General features: G+C 36.6%; 1 protein-coding gene across 1 annotated transcript in view; it reads right to left on the bottom strand.

The window, feature by feature from the left end:
- Positions 1–18,144, bottom strand: part of LOC136038895 (rho-associated protein kinase 1-like) — a gene marked incomplete in the record, with an annotated part of 131,202 nt that overhangs the window by 10,501 nt on the left and 102,557 nt on the right. Inside the window, 2 exon segments of the mRNA XM_065722371.1 lie at positions 3,973–4,192; positions 16,650–16,869. Coding sequence (XP_065578443.1) covers positions 3,973–4,192; positions 16,650–16,869 — 440 coding nt within the window.

Raw genomic sequence — 18,144 nt, 5'->3', positions numbered from 1 at the left:
TGTGATTTGCTTGATCAGCTTTCTGGTGTGGGGACTTTCTCTAAAAAACGGATTTGTGTTTTGGGAGACTTTAATTGCAATATGTTAAATGTTGGATCAAATGATGAATGTGACCATCTTTTTGATGTATTTTCTTCTTCTGGGCTACTTCCTTCAATTTTTTTTCCTTCACGTGTTGACCCTTCAAGAAATTCTGCCACTTTAATAGATAATATTTTCACTTCTCTTTCTCCTAATTTGAAGTTCTCGTCTGGTCTTGTTTTCACTGATCTTTCTGATCACTTCCCTATTTATCTATCACTATCTGTGCCTAAAACAGAGATTACTGTGGATGAGAAAGGCAAGTCTTCTTTTAGAACTTTTACAGATAGAGAAATTTCTAATTTAATACATAGTCTTCAGAGTAATGACTGGTCTAGTGTTCTTGAAGCTAATGATGCTGATTGTGCAACTAGATTATTTTTGTGTCGCATGGGCACTCTGTTGGATAAGCATTTTCCTCTTAGAAAGAGGCCAAGGAATTTTACACCTAAATGCCCATGGATGTCTAGAGGTCTGATCAATGCAACCCATATGAAGGCGTCTTTGTTCAGGGCTGCATGTAAAAGTAAGACACAGGAAGATCTTCTGAAGTATAAACATTACAAAAATGTGCTCACTTCTTCAGTTCGCTTAGCAAAAAAGCTGTATTTTTCACGTCGAATTAATGAGTGTAAAGGGAATTTGCGCAAGGTTTGGACTGTAATTAATGAAGCTCTCTCCCGTAAGAAACTCAAACAATCTTCCCCATCTCTTTATAGGAAAGCTGATGGATCTGTTGTGGATAAAAAATCCTTAGCAAGTGCCTTCAATTCGTATTTCACCACACTTCCCTCAGTTCTCATTCCACCCCCGAGTAGAGTAAGTTGTTTTCCTATGACAGAGAAGTCTTTTTTCCTTTCCCCATGTAGTACTACTGAGATTTCTAGTATTATTTCTCAACTTCCAAGTAGTTGTTCAGTTGATAGTTTTGGTTTGAGTAATAATGTCATTAAAAAAATCAGTCAGTTTGTTTCTCATCCCATCTCACACATAACTAACCTCTCTCTTTCTTCTGTTTTTTTTCCTCATTTATTTAAAGTTGCTACCGTTGTACCCTTGCATAAAAAAGGTGATTCTTCTCTAATTTCAAATTACAGACCTATTTCCCTTCTTCCCGTCATCTCAAAGGTTGTTGAAAAAGTAGTGTATCGTCGACTCTCTTCATTTGTATTTAGTACTAATTCGACTGCTGGAAATCCTCTCATCACTAACCATCAGTATGGTTTTCGTCCCTCATTCTCTACCTTGCACGCACTTTCTGATGTAACTGAGTTTGTGCGTGTTAATCTGGACAAGGGCTTGTGTGTTTTGGGTCTATTTCTCGACTTTTCTAAGGCCATGGAGTCCCACTAGAATGGTTTAGGTCCTACCTCTCAGAGAGATCTCAGTATGTTTTGGTTAACTGTACTTCTTCCTCTACTTTGCCTGTATTGAAAGGTGTCCCACAAGGCTCTGTGCTTGGTCCACTTTTATTTCTAATTTACATCAATGATCTTGTTGATGGTCTTCATCCCCATGTTCACCCTGTTCTTTTTGCTGATGACAGTAACTTTTTCATTGCTGCGGTGGACCTGCCATCTGCCACTTCTATGGCTCAAGGTCTTCTTGATAAAGTAAAGGATTGGTCCTGGTCAAATGGTATGGCTCTTAACAGCCGAAAAAGTGCCATTGTCAACTTCAGGACCCCTTACCGTATGCAAGACGTACAGGAGCCAATCACCCTGACTTTTGGGAATGATATTATACCACAAGCTACTGTGGTGAAATTTCTTGGTGTGTATCTTGACTGTTTTCTTTCTTTCAAACCGCATATAACTCACACCCGTTCCTTAATCCTCCGCCAGTCTTCAATGTTGCACCGGATTAACTCATTTCTTCCTCCTGATATTATGGTTTCTCTTTATTATGCTTTTATTTATCCTTACCTTTCTTATTGCTGTCCTGTCTGGGGCATTACTAACAAACCTCTTCTCTGCTCACTTCAAAGAGCCCAAAATAGGGTAGTGAAGGCCACTTTTCTTCTACCTCAGTTTTACCCTTTCTCTGATCTTTATGATGACACTGGAATAGCTCCGCTGGATCATATTATAGGTAAAAGTACCCTTTATTTTGCGCATTCTGCTTTTCTAGGTACTCTCCCACCGCCCCTACAGCAGTTTTTCTCACGGACAGGCTCAGGTAGGTACTTTTCTTCTTTACGTAATTCTTCTCGACGATTTATTTTACCAAAACGATCTTCTACAGCAGGCCAGAGGTCTCCAGTATATCAATCAATTCTATTATGGAACTCCATCCCTTCGGATGTCCCTCTTTTTCTTTCTGCAAAGGCATTATTTCGTCGGGTATTTCCAATTCAATAATTTTTCTCTCTTTATTAATCCTTTCCTAATTTGTATGTCTCTTCTCTTCTTTTAAAATCATTTTCAGCTATATGTTAAATCTCCTTCTAAATCTTCTATCTGTTAAATATCCTATCTATTCAATGTCCTTGTCTTGTTCCAGTGTTTTTTTTTTTGTTTTTTTTTTTTTTTTGTATATATTTTATAATAGTGTTTTATTCTTGTTCTCTGTGGTCCATTACAAGCAAAGCTTCTTGGGCCTAGTAACCACTTTACTTTTGTAATAGTTTTTTCTTTTAGTATCAATAAATTGATTGATTGATTGGTACACCTAAGTGCCTTAGAAGGTCACCATGGACCGAAATTTAAAATATGCACAAGAAAGAGTAAAGTATTGGGTGTAGCATAAAGTATAGGTAACTGGCGGCAACTGGCGCCAGTGTGGAAAAAAAATACCAAAACCATCCAGTATTTAGCGTTTTCTGGTATTTTTTTTAGTGTAATAATAAGGCAAAATTAGCGTAATCAGTATAATTGGCAAAATAAGTATAATAATAAATATCTGATTTTAGTTTCTGAAAAGAACATAATTACGAAGCTCGAAAAATGCCAAATAAAAGCCATATATTAGATGGCATTAGTGTTTTAACCCCCAGTTCCCACTGTTATAAGTTGCCATTACTCTGTGCTGTAGACTAATGCATAACTTAGCAGACTTGCCCCTTCTTCAGTTAGAACTGCATGATTAATTTTCACCGGCTAAGAAGCTTCTCAACTTTTAAATTTGGGTCAGGTAAGTTGTAACGCAGAATTAAGAAGCTATTTTCCTGTCGATTTCAATGCTCCATACAATTACTGTCTATTCATTCTAACAGAATTTTTTTTTCTTGTTCTTTATTTCAATATTATTCCTTTTTTGTCTAGTAGTATTATATGTTTTTCAATATTTTACAACCAATTAAAATTAAAAATTTTAATGATATACTTATAAGGAATGAAGAGGTATTTGGGCATAATTGTTCAACTTTTTTTCAGTATTGTCCTTTTTTTTAATATTATTTTTACAATTTTTAACATGTTTCACGTTTCTCTTTAAATAGTGACTTTAAAAAAAAAACAAGTAATATCATAAATTTAACATTTAACGAAAATATCCAGGTAGCTGGGCATAATTGCTGTCCATTTTTAAAATATCTCTTTTTCCAAAAATGTTATTATGTTGTCCAATGTGTTTTTATGTTTTTTTTTCTTTTTCTTCATTTTTTTTTTAATTTTTCACCTTCTTTTCCTTCACTTTATTCTGATGATATCAAGCTAATATTTTTCATTTCGATTCGGTATTTTTCTCAACAATTTTTGAAGGTACTTGGAAAAGCGTAAAAATAAAGTTCTAACATTTTAAATATCGAAGTTCATCTACAATACCGATATGTCCCAAGGATTAAATAAGACCAATCCTTATGTGCTCCCCTAAGATGGGTCAAGCGAGGAGGCAAAATTTTATTTTGAAATACTTGGTGCTTTAAAAAATGCTAATTATTTAAACAGTTACCTGGGAGAGACTCGGGTTCCGTCCGGGTTGTGTGAATTGGGTCGGAAACCCGCTGCTTTTAATCTTTTGGACAGTCGATTGACCCAAAGTTGTTGTTCTTCTGTTGAAGGAGTCATAATAAGGATTTCTTTGGCAGCATTGGAATCATAATTTACTTTACACGGTGCAATACCTTCTTCCTGCTTCTCTAAGTGATCACGATGAACCTTTATCCTACAGCCTGTAAAAATGCACAAATTAAACTAGTAACAACTATGTCTACGATTACTTAGTGGAATAGCTTCTTCCTGCTTCTCTAAGCGATCACAATGGACCTTTATCCTACAGCCTGTAAAAATGCAAAAGTTAAATTAGTAACAATTATATCCACAAGTACATAGTGCAAAAGCTTCTTCCTGCTTCTCAAGGTTGTCACAATGAACCTTTATCCTACAGCCAGCAAAAAAAAAAAAATTAAACTAGTCATAATTACATAATTCCTACTAGTTTAATTAGTAATTTATACTAGTTATAATATTAAAATAAAACAGAATTTCCTTTTAGCAATCAAGCTGGAATCAAACGAAAGGCCTGGCAACCCCGTGCTGTGAGAAAGGCTTTTTGGAAAATCTTCAGGAATTGACAGGTTATATCCAGAGAACACCTCGCTTTTTTGCCACATGTATGCTAATAGATCGTCCGCTGAGTGCGGTTTTGTCGTATCTGCAACTTTTTCGGGAAGTGGAGTTAAGACTGCCATCTAATGTGAAATTTTTTGCTCTATCCGATTCCGTCAACCATTTTATTGTATCTCAAGTAGAAGTGCCTCAATTTTAAATTTCTCGTTTATCGTATCTCACATTTTGCCGTTTTGTTAAGAGCGGTTTTGTCGTATCTCATATGGGAAAATTACAGGGGCATTTTTGTCGAAACTCCGTCGACGTACACTTTTGAAGAAGAAGAAATTGGGTAAAAGTTTCACAATAAGTCACAAACGGACATTATTAATACCTGCACAAGCTGCGCAATATTTACAGAAATCCAGTTCCTCATTTTTGTGGAATTGACTAACATTTTGTTCCAAGAATATTATATATTTTACATATTATATTATATATGTTATATTATATATTGTACATATATAGAGTATAATTTAATATTATCAAATACCAGATTTATAATTATTTTTGTTGCGCATCAGTGGTCAGAATATATCTTGGTTATGATCATATTTTGGTAGTGCTTCCTTGTAACGCAGCAGCCTGTCGGTAGATTTTTCGCAGTTCGTATTATTGACTTACAAATAAAGTGAACATACACTCGATACCTTTTTTTATGGTCTTAACGAATTTAATAATCGCTTCTATCGCAAATTCAAATTTAAGCACTTTTTGACCTCACCTAATTAAGTCACCTAATTAAATTTCTTAACTGAGGGCGGGGGGCGACATTGGAATTTAAGGCGAACCGAGGTTGTTCTGTGTGTGGGGGGATCTGTTCCCTTCTCAACGCCTCGCTCTTTACGCTAAAGTTTGCCTCTTCGTCACGACTCTACTTCTTAAAACAAAAAAATGTTTGGCGTGAGGAGCGGGGCGTTGGGGAGGGGACATCTCTTTTCATGTGCGGAATAATTTCTGTTCGCTTTAAGTTTTAATGTCGCTCCTTACTTTCTGTTAAAAAAAATGTTTTTTTCAACTAATGAATGTTCGAATTTGGCTCACAGTACATGAAAAATTCACACAAAATTTGCATATTATTATTGGCAGATTTATTCCGTACACGAAGGGTTGCCCCCTTCTCAGTACCTTGCTCTTTGCGCTAAAGCTGTTGGCAATTTTTAAAAAGCTTCGTATTTAAATTAAACGGCCCCGTGTTTCTGTAGCCGCTATTGAAAAATTGGGACAAACAGTCAAGCTTTGGCGTAAACAGTAAGGTATTGAGTTCATTGTTAAATGGAATAATATCTGGTCGTTTTTCAAATAATGCGAGTAAATCTGGATAGCCCTCTATTAAATATATCCCCTCCTCCTCACGGAAAAATCTTCCACAGAAATTTCATTCAACGTGACTTGTACTCCCCCCCCCCCATCTGTCAAATTTTTTCTGGACAGTCCCATCCTCGTTTAGAATCCCCCTCCGTGTAAAATTGCTTGCGGACTATTGAGCCTGAAAAACAGTCCTCAGCATTCTTTCATTTGAATAAAATTTTAATCGGTCTACTTTTGCAGTATCAGCAGAATTTCTAATAAGTTTTCTTATTCATTTAAATTATCAAAGGTGTTTTTTATAAGGTGTTGGCTTGTGAGATGTTTCAGACAGGCTAAATTGGCTACTTAGGTCTACTTTTGTAGTACCAGCAGAATTTCTAATTCTGCACATACACTTCAAGTAAGAAAAATACTTATCTCTATAGTCAGAATTGCATCCTGAATCCAAAGTTTTTGTGCATTTGCATCAGAAAGGAAATTAATATTCACCATATACAGACCTAGCCTATACCAATTCAGGGTATATATTTGCACGTTAGTGAGTATATGTGTATGTATGTGTATATGTATGTATGTGTATGTGTATGTGTGTATGTATATGTATGTATATGTATATGTATATATATATGTATATATGTAAGCCCTATAGATAGGTAGAGTAGCTCCATAGGAGGCTTAGGCCAAGTAGGACCTTGTCCCAGTGGGGCCCATAATAGAAACTGGGAAACCCTCCCCTGGGGGTCATAATTTCAGGTGGAGGAGGAAGAAGGCCCCTCAAATGTACACTCAGCAGGGCCAACTGCCGGGTTCACGCGTCAGATGAGTTACAAACCTTCTCCCAGTAATGGGTTAAATTGCATGGTGAAGCAGAACACCATCGTGGGAGGATCCTCTATAGGAGGACAACTGCGGCAGGGCGTAAGATCCAGATTTATGGACAACGGCCTCTGTAAAGGGCTGCCTCGACCCTTTCGGGGTACCTGCAAGACTGGGAAACTTGCGGTCAATTTTTCCCACTTGAGGAGTGGCGCCCCTCGAGGAAATTATAGCCTAGTAAACAACACAGCACTCGTACGGGATTCTGATTATTGGATAATTTTCTGGGCTTGGTTTGTTTTGATGGACGTTTTCGGGCTGAAAAACCTCTTCCTAGCTAATTTATCTACTATGGGCTGCCTCCCCGTAGTAGCATAATATTTGTAGGCATGAATATATAATGAGTCGGAGGTAATAGGCTTGGGACTGTCTGTGCAGGATTTCGACTCTTGTTGATAGAAGAGCATCGCTAAGTGCTGAAAACCATGTTGTGACCAAGATGGGCCCAGGATTGCACAAAGCCTCCAACTTACTGGAGGTCCCAGGGACTTCTTGCTGTCCGGTTCTAAGCCGGCTTAAGCGCTTCGGTGTAGACTTGAGAAGATATGTTGGTCCCCATCCTGCACTGGTATCCGGGATCACTGCTTTTCTTGAGGCCAAAATAATTTCAAAGATTTAAAGAACATGAAAATTGGAACTTGGAATGTTACGACGTTAAAAAATGACTATCGCATCGACATTTTGACTGACGAATTCAGACGGTTTGAACTGGATTTATTAGGAGTTTCAGAAACTCATATCCCAGGGGTAGGAAGCATGAAATTAGGTGACATAGAATTTGTTTACTCAGGAAGGAAGGATGGGGTACATAGACAGGGAGTAGGGCTCATGATGAATAAGGAAGCTGCTAAGTCTTGTTTAGGCTGGGAAGGTATTAATAATAGAATACTAATTGCTCATTTTATGACTAAAAAGTTTAGGGTATCAGTTATAGTAGTATATGCCCCCATTGAACCAACTGATGGAGATACTAGTGACTCAGATGAATTTTACTTACAGTTACAGGAGCAAATAGACAGGGTACCAGGTAGAAATATGGTGTTTTTGCTAGGAGATTTTAATGCCCAGGTTGGTAGAAATAGGGATAGATGGTATCCTAGCCTAGGTAATTTTGGTGTAGGAAAAGAAAACAGTAATGGCTATAGGCTTTTGCAATTTTGTAGGTATAACAACCTAGTTATAACCAATACGGTGTTTGGTCACAAAATGGCCCATAAGTTGACATGGTATTCACGTGATGGTAAGACAGCAAACCTTATTGATTATGTTATTGTAAACAGAAGACTAGCAGGATCAATACAAGATACTAGGGTGTATAGGAGTGCCGTTATTGATGTTAAAAGTAAAGATCACCATCTAGTAGTGTCTAAGGTTAATTTAAAGCTGAAATTTCGGAAGAGTAACTCCCTCCCGGAAAGTTATGATGTTGGTAGACTTCAGGATGAAAATTTGAGAAAAAAATTCCAGGAACAGTTGAGTACTAAACTTGAGGGTTTAAAATTTGACAATGTGGAAGATGGATGGAATAATTTCAGAAAAACAATTTGTGAAGTTGCTGATGGTGTCCTAGGGAAGAGTGCTAAGACAGCAACTAGGAATATTAGTGAAAAAGCTTTAGGTTTAATAGAGAGTAGAAGGGGTTTGTATAAGAATTATCTGAGCGATAGGTCGTATGAAAACAAAAGGAATGTAAAGAAAGTGGAGAAAGCATTAAAATATGAACTAAGGAGATGTGAAATGGAGGCGATGGATAAAATTGCTGAGGATCTGGAAGATGCGGCTAGACGGCATAATAGTAAAATATTATACTGGCATGTTAATAAATTGAAAGGGAGTAGCCGATCCGGACTAGTCCCAGTTAAAGATAGAAATGGGGTCACAATTAGTGATAAGGAAAAAGTTAAAGAAAGATGGGTGGAACATTTTGAGAATGTGCTAAACCGAGATACAGTTGCAGGAAAAGATATAGATGAAAATGAAAAAGTTTGTGATACCTTGGATGTGAAGGAAGATTTGTTTAGTGAGGAAGAATTAGCGACAGTACTAGAAGGATTAAAAAATAATAAGGCCCCAGGTGCTGATAGTATGATTAATGAGTTCCTTAAATATGGTGGCTCTGAGGTTAGGAATAAGCTACTGAAGATTATGAACATGATTTTTGAAAAAGGGGAAGTACCCAATGATTTTAGGAAAACCTTAATTAAACCACTGTATAAGAAAGGTGACAAGAGTGAATGTCGGAATTATCGAGGCATTAGTCTGGTCTCTGTAGGTAGCAAATTACTGAGTAATATGATACTTTTTAGACTGAGACATGCGGTAGACAAAGTTTTAAGGGAAGAACAATGCGGTTTTAGAAAAGGTAGAGGATGTGTCGACCATGTTTTCACTCTTAGGTTAATAATTGAGAAGTCCCTTCGTTGTCAAACACCTTTGGTCCTTAGTTTTATCGATTATGAGCAAGCTTTCGATTCTGTTGATAGAACAGCGTTAACAAAGGTCTTATCGTTATATGGTATACCAGAAAAATACATTAAAGTGATTTGCGCTATGTACGAGAATAATACTGCTGCGGTTAAGGTAGGAAATGAGGTTAGCAACTGGTTTTGTATTAAATCAGGAGTTAAGCAGGGTTGTGTTCTATCCCCCTTTATATGGATCATTTTGATGGACTTCGTCTTAAGGAGCACAGGAAAGGCAATTGGAGACCATGGAATCAAATGGGGAGGAACAACGCTCCTGGACTTAGATTATGCTGATGATTTAAGCATATTAGATGAAAGTGTGAGCAAAATGAATGAATTTTTAGAGGTTTTACGAGTTCAGGGTGCTAAAATAGGCTTGAAAATTAATGTTAAGAAGACTAAGTCACTAAGGTTAGGAATAAGTGAAGATGAACAGGTGACCTTAGGTAACGAAAAGATTGATCAGGTTGGGAGCTTCAGTTACCTTGGTAGTATTATTAGTAAAGATGGTGGGAGCAGTGAAGATGTTAAAAGTAGAATAGCTAAAGCTCAGGGTGTTTTTTCACAGTTAAAAAAAGTTTGGAAGAATAGAAAGATAAGCCTACAAACCAAGATTAGAATATTGGAAGCTACAGTGATGACAGTGGTCAAATATGGCTCTGAAGCATGGACACTCCGAAAAGCAGATGAAAATTTACTAGATGTTTTCCAGAGAAATTGCCTACGGATTGTTCTGGGTACCCGGCTGACTGACCGTATTTCAAACAGTAGGTTGTACGAAAAGTGTGGTTCAATCCCGCTTTCTGGGGCTATAATGAAAGAATGGTTGAGATGGCTAGGCCACGTTCTACGGATGAAGGATGACAGATTACCGAAGATTGTCCTTTTTGGCCAACCGTCTGGGGCTACACGGAAAGCAGGTCGTCCTTGTCTGGGTTGGGAGGATGTCATAAATAAGGATTTAAAGGAAATGGGAACTTCCTGGGAGGGTGTAAAGAGGGAGGCTTTAAATAGATTAGGTTGGAGGAGGAGCGTGCGTAGCTGTGTTGGCCTCAGGCGGCTTGGTGCTGCAGTGAGTTATTAGTAGTAGTAGTAGTAGTAATTAACCCAACCTAACCTAACTATAAATAATTTTGGCGCTGAGAAAACGTAGTATTATTTTGTCAAAAACGACCAAAAACGCATACTTTAATTGAAAAATTGGCGTCAAGGAAGAAGAAAATGGCATAAACGGCAAAATAAAATTTATTTATCCAACTTAATCGTTGAAAATTGGTGCTTGTAGATTATATAACATTAACAAAGTGGATTCGTAATGAAACAGTAAGTTTCTCAAACAGTCTGAAACAGTAAGAAAATCAATGAGGTATGCTGTTGCATTTGGTCCGAGTTTGAGGCTGGACGTGGAGCAAACGAAATAGCTAGTGGACTATTGGCTATAAAAAAAAAATTCTTGATGCTTACCCTGATATCTGTCAGTTAATTACTTGGTCGGACTCCCGCGTGTCCCAGAACCGAAACTCAATTATAAGCTTCGCCATCCAAGATGTTCTAAGAACATTTCCACGCTTAGAAAAAGTGGTTATGAAGTATTGTGAACCAGGTCATTCGACTATACAGGAGGTTGATGCTATACATAGCACTATTGAGTGGGGGCTAAAGCACCTTGATTTGTTTTCTTCGATAGATCTGGTGAGGAAATTACTGAAAGTAAGAAAGAACGTCCTTTGAATGTCCTGCAAGTGACCCAGTCAAAGTTCTTTGACTTTCAAAAGCCAGCAAAGCTGTACAAGTGCTCTTTGGTACCGTATTCAAAGGTAAAACAACTTGAGTTCCGTCAGGATAACGCTGAGAGAGTTTGGTTCAAAACTTCCTTCTCTGGAGACTTGCAAATGGCTACTATATCACAAGAATGTACTTCGGTTAAAAGTGTCCCAACGCTTCGACTCTCCGTGTTGTTGAACGTCTTGTTTCGCCCAAACTTTGTGGCAAAAATATTGATCTACCTGATGCGAAAATCAAAGATGTCAAGTATCTCCTGAAGTTCATCCCCAACTAAGACCAGAAGTATTTTGAAACCAAGATTGAACAGTACTACAAGGCCAAAGGGGATACTGAACGTTTGGAAGCCTCTTCATCTGCGCGAGACCATGTTCAGAGGAGGATTCCATTGAAACAAAACGGCGGCCAGCAAAGAAACTCAACAAAAAATGAACGTTTCTGAGGTTTTTCTAATTTTTATACTTTTTCAAATAGTATTGCTGCATCAGAACTTGTTTGTCGTATCTTCATGGTGAAAAGAATAGGCAGCCCACAACATTTTGTCGTATCTAAGTTTACTAAAATTTCGGTAAGGTCGGATTGTCGTATCTGTATTTCATTTCAAGTTTTGACAATGAAAACTTCACCTTTTCCATCTCATATTCAGGAGACTCTCCTAGTTATTTTTTCTCTTTTTTTTTGGACGTATATGCGAAGAAAATCGGTTGTACCGTGTAAGTTCCAGCAAAGGTGAAAATTTCAAAGTCGTTTTTCTCAGAATTTTGAAAACCTTAGTTACGACAAAACCGCTCTCAGGGGACGAGATGCCAATGAACTAAGCAGTAAATTCCTGGCCAGGTCATTCAGCCTCAAGAATGTTGCTGATTTTCCAACAATCAAAGGTGGTACTTCTCTGGATATAATAATGACGAATCTCTGCAATTATTATCAAGACCCAAATAAAATCGCGCCACTTGGTGAAAACTATCATTTTAAGTAGCAGTGGAACCCCTTTGAGAAAGTTAAAGCACTGGAATCATAATTTACTTTACATGGTGCAGTACCTTCCTCTTGCTTCTCTTAGCGATCACAGTGCCCCTTTATTCTACAGCCTGTAAAAATGCCTGTAAGTGGTCACAATGGACCTTTATTCTACAGCCTGAAAAAATATAAGAAAATTAACTAGTCATAATATTCAGATATATCATTTTAAGTTGCAGTGCAGCCCCTTTGAGAAAGTTAAAGCACTGGAATCATAATTTACTTTACATGGTGCAGTACCTTCCTCTTGCTTCTCTAAGCGATCACAATGCACCAGCCTGATTAAATTAGCCTGACACAGGCTAAATGTATTCAAATATACAAGCTAAATGTATACAAAAAATATTCAAATGTGGCAGAATTTCGTTTTGGCAGTCAAAATAGGATCAAATGAAAACCTGAACGTCCTCGAATAGGGTGAGAAGAGGTCGTTAGAAATTTTTGGGAGGGAATAAAACGTAATATTCTGAATAGGGGTAGAGGTGGAGCACGCGTGGCTGTATCAGTCTTGGGTGAATTGGTTCTTTGATAAATTGTTACTAGTCGAATTAATACGAAATACAATACAATTTATAATAGTTGTCATAAAATGTGATATAATAAGAATTAGGTCTATAGGGGAGTTATATCTGCAGGGACCATGACTTAGCCACTCCGAGGTCATGCCTGTTGATGAGACCGATATTATGTATGACTAAACTTTCAGAACAAGATGGACAGAGGGGTGGGTCACCCCCCTCAAATTTTTAAAAACCTTTTGGGGTAATTTTCATTGAAAAAAGCGACAAATTCTTTTCGCTGAAAAAAGCGACAAATTCACACTCCCCACCTTTTATTTTAAAAAAAATCATTTTGCTTCCGTCCAAATTTCCGTAAATTGACGCCACTGTTGATTTTGTCACGGTAGGCCAATTTGGTCGTGAAAAACTTTTGGAGAGGGGATAAAACGTAAAATTCTGAATAGGGGCAGAGCCGGAGTGTATGTAGCAGTGTCAGCTTCAGATGGCTTGTTATTGTGATAATTTATTAGTAGTAGTATTAGCCCAGATTATAGTACGGTTTATAATAATTACGATACTTTACGATGTGGTAAGAAAATAAGGGCTAGATGAATGAAGCGTTTTTTCCAGTATTTTAACCGTGCAAACGTGGAAACAGTAATGTTTTTTTTTAAGAAATATTTTAAATTTGTAAAACATAGAAGACTCAAACAAGAAACTTTGTTACACAAACAACCAGTTGATGAATGGTGATCCCTAGTATATACATAAAAAAACGTATCCATGACAGGCTCGGGAGAAATATATAACTGCATATTCTGTAATTAAGATTTCTGAAACCTGCGCAGTAGAGCTCCCAGACGTGTTGTATCCAATTGTGGAATTTTAATCAAAAATTACTCGCTTTTTGGAAGTGTTCTCCCTCTTTTTAAGAAATCCTAAAAATTTTCTAATGTCAATAAATATTGGCGGGAAAACTTAATGAACTTTCCATGTTTGCAGTCAAATTATTTCTGACTTAAGAGAAGAACAGTGTTGTTTTAGAAACGAGAGAGGGCGTATCGACCAAATTTTCATTCTTAGATTAATAAATGAGATATACCTGAGTTATCAGTTTTATTTAATTAATTAATTTAATTTAATTAGCTATTTAATTAGTCGTCAGTTCTAAAGATTATAAGCAAAGGTCCTTTCCTTTTATGGCATACAGATAAATACATTAAAATGATTAATGCTATATAAGTAATATATAGTATATATAATAACTATATAGCTATATAGTTATGAACATAACTGTGCTAAAGGTAAGAAATGAGGTTAGGGGTTGGTTTCATATTAAGTCAGGAATTTGGCAGGATTGCGTCCAATGCCAATCTATATGGATCGTCTTGATGGACTTTTTCCTAAGGAGCACAGCAAAGGCAATGGGAGAAACAAATGGGAGAAACTGAAACAAACGGGGAAGTAAAACTCTCATAGACTTATATTAAGCTGATGGTTTAGCATCCTAGATAAAAACTTTAACCAAATAAATGAATTTTTGGAAATTTTGATAGTTCAGTATGCAGGAATAGGTTTGAAAATTAATGTTAGGAAGACTAAGTCGCTAAGACTAGATATACGTGAAGACGAATACGTAGAAATACGATCCGACTGCTTGACCGTATCTCAAAGAGTAAGCTGTACGAAAAATACTTTTTGAGCAATAATGAAGAAAAATTTAGGTGGCTGGGACAAGTTCTACGGATGACAGATAGTCATAGAGAGTACTTGCGGCCAAAAGTCAAGGGCCTAACGAAAAGCAGATCGCCCCCAAATGGAGTGGGACGATGTAATAGGGAAAGATTTAAGGGAAATGGAAATTTCTGGGGAGGTGTAAAGAGGGAGGTTTTGAATAGATTGGGATGGAGGAACAGTGTGCACAGCTATGTTGGCCTCGGGTAGCTTGGTACCGCAACGAGTTATAAAAAGCGGTAGTAGTCAGATCCCTTCAATGTGTATACTGCTATGATTTATTGTAACACAAATTTAATGTTCATTACCATGAATGTTCAATGATGTCAGTTCAAGAAAATTTAGCACGCGACAAAATTTAAAAATCTAGGAGCGGGTGGCAATGTGTCTTTTTTTCCGATTTTTCCAATGAAAATACCAGAAAACTTTAAATGAAAATACCCACCTAAAAAAGGTACTTTTCAAAATCTAGGGGTAGGGTAATCTACAGGGTAGGACATATGCGCTCCCTCAACTGACCCCATTGAATTATTATTATTTGTTTTAAAATACAATTTGAGTTTCAACTTTATTATTACTCTCAATTTGACTTGGAACTTAATTGGTCTACTTGTTCATCTATTTTTAATTTGAAGCTATTCTTCTTGTAAATATAGATGGAACTACCATCAAGGAGAAATTACATCACTGATCCAATAAACTGATTGTATCAAACAAGACTGAACAAGCTTAACCGCAAACTCAGGTTTCATAAAAGCGCTTTCACAGATTTAGCATTCAAAATATCCAGTAATCTAAGTTAAATAAACTATCATAAAAAAAGCTCAAATTGAGCGTGAATACAAAAATTCCTTGGATCAAGGCCGGTTTAAAATGTACACAATATGACTAAATGCAACCGTTCTTAGGGTGAAAATCTCTACGTCAGTCCAGCCCTTTAAATTATAATAGCCCCATCAAACTATCTTCCGGATGAAGGGTCTTCATCTCCTCAATCCGTGCTCAGCTTCACAGTTGCAAAGTTTTAATCTGTCGAGAAAAGTAAAATATCAGCGTTCCATGCTGACGACAGATCTGAGTCATATGTCGTTCTTTATTTAACGAAACAATGTCTGCTATTCCATATACCCACTTATAAATAATAAGGTTAATTATACCAGTCTTAATTACTACAGTTTTAAGTTAATTATGTTAATAAGTCGTAAGTTAATTAGGTTAATTATGCTTCAGTCTTACTAAATTAACATCGATATAGATTAACTAAAGCCAGGAATCCCCAAGCGGAAGTGTCATGGATACGTCTTAATAAAACGGAGAACCTATCACACCTTAATTTAGTCTAAGTTATAAAAGGCTCAAACTGTGTAATTGGAAGGCCAAAGCGAGATCTGGACGGGAAATAGATTTACATATCTCTTAAGATTCTAGCCTCAAATGTCCATGGAAATGGCAAAATTTTCACCCCCAGCCCTTCTACGAAATTGAACCACACTTAAGTTTAACAAGACTTGACAAATACTTTAGCGTCGGCTTCATATGACGAAATTAAAATATTATAGCAGCTCTACTACGATTACTACTACTACTAATAACTCGATGCAGAGCCAAGCCGCCAGAGAAAAACACAGGTGGCCCTAATCTATTCAAAGCTTCTCTCTCTTTCTCATTTCCCTAAGTTCCAATGTCCTTTCCTTTTCTTTTGACCTCTCCTACCGCATTCGGGGAAGACCTGCTTTTTGTTGGGCCCCAGACAGATGTTCGACCCTCCCCGCCTAAAATTTTTTTCCGACTCATAAAAACGTAATATAGAGCTATAGAGCCTTACGGGGGAGACTATGTTGAAGGTTTTTTCCTTGTGAGTCTATTCATTGAATAAACTGATCGATTGATTGATTGTAAATGCATATAAACCAATTTTTAATGCGCTTTCTTCTGAGTTTTTCTTTATAACAAAATATATATAAAAGTGTATATGAATGGCAATATTTTTACGTTTAATGGACAATGAAAAGCATAAATATTGCATTTTCAGAATACATCAAAATGCATTTAAATTTGGACAAATGTGAACACCGTCGGTTTTCATTATCCAACACATAATTCAACAAGGATTTATTCAACCAAAACATCATTTAATCCCGAATTATTTGTTTTAGTGGGAAAACCCACATTAAAACCCTACCAAAATTCCTTGTGGTTGTCTTAGTTTAGTATCTAGTTTCCAGAGGGCTTGTAGTCTCAGCTCTCACCAACACTTTCTTCTAGCATTCTTCCTCTAATTGTACTATTATCATAAATACAAAATTGCATTAAAAAAGAAAAAAAACACTTACGACGACATTCTAAGGCAGGGGGTGGTTTAAACATATGCCACATAGGCTTAGGGCATACTTCACATGTGGTCGGCATATGAAAAGAAATTGGCAGCAGTTCATGTCCTTTGTGATGCAGCAATCCGGGTTTGCTGGTTTCTGTCAGGGATAGACTGCTCATCTCTGCAACTGAACTCGCTTCTTCAGGCCTTTTAGTTTCTCCTTCCCCTGCGTACAGGACCTGAAAAGGAAATTTGTCATAAGAATATATTGCCCTATCTATGCGATCAGGGACAAATCCAAATTCCAATTTGTAGAAATAAAAGTTTCATAGAAGAATAAAAGAAAAAACGATTTGACTTTTCTGTAGCTGTAATGAGAACCTCGTAATGAGCTTTACAATTCTTTTTTCGAGGTCACAACGGTAAGAGTCAAATGAGAAAAATACAGTGGGAAAGAAGCAAGGTGTCAAAACTAATTATATAGTATTTAAGAAACAGGAACTGTGTCCAAATTTCAATTTAAAATTAAAGAATACCGATGATCGATGAGTACAAATATGACCTAAGAACTCAAACAACCTTACAATTACCCGAATCATCGAATTCTAACTAACCAAACACAATTACAATTACCCGAATCGCCCAAGAACGCAATATAACTCAAATCATAGTTTTTCATCATTTGCCCTCTTTTGGCACAGAAGATGGGTAATATTCGCATAGCTCAAGGCCAAAAAATAAAGGGCATATTCTGGAAAATTTCGCGGTCAAATTATGCCATTAATCCAGAACAACACTAATCTTGAAATGTTGGATAAGTTACTCTTGCTCCTTACCTGTCAATTCTAGGTTAGATGTAGAATCATAGGTTATATAGTTATAGGTTACAGAATTATAGGTATGAAGGTTAGATATAATTTAAAAAAAAACAAGTTTTTTAAATGAAAGCAAGGAGCGACTATAAAACTTAAAACGAACAGAAATTACTCCGTATATGAAAGGGGCTTTTCCTCCTCAACGCCCCGCTCTTTACGCTAAAGTTTGACTCTTTCTCTTAACTCTACTTTTTAAAACAGTAAAAAACTTTAGCGTAAAGAGCCGGTCGTTGAGGAGGAAAAGCCCCTTCCATATACGGAGTAATTTCTATTCGTTTTAAGTTTTAATGTCGCTCCTTGCTTTCATTTAAAAAACTTGTTTTTTTTTTTTTGTTTAATTTCTGGACGTTTTTGAATCAATGCATGTTTTGATCTTGGCTCTCCGCACATAAATAATTAAACTGAAATTTGCATATTAATTTTTTGGGACTAAATGGCTTTTTCATAGTTTTAATCGGAAGATTTTGAAAAAAAGGAGCGAGAGAGGAGGCCTAGTTGCCCTCCAACTTTTTGATTCCTTAAAAAGACAACTATAACTTATAATTTTTTACGAACGTTTTCATATGTAAAAATATACGTAACTTACGAATTAGATTACGTAGCAAACTTCTATATTCGTATGTTTTTATTGCGGATATG

Source organism: Artemia franciscana, chromosome 18 (assembly GCF_032884065.1).
Source record: "Artemia franciscana chromosome 18, ASM3288406v1, whole genome shotgun sequence".
NCBI lineage: Eukaryota > Metazoa > Arthropoda > Branchiopoda > Anostraca > Artemiidae > Artemia > Artemia franciscana.
The sequence above is the reverse complement of the archived record's forward strand: the minus strand, read 5'-3'. Positions and strand labels throughout refer to the sequence as shown.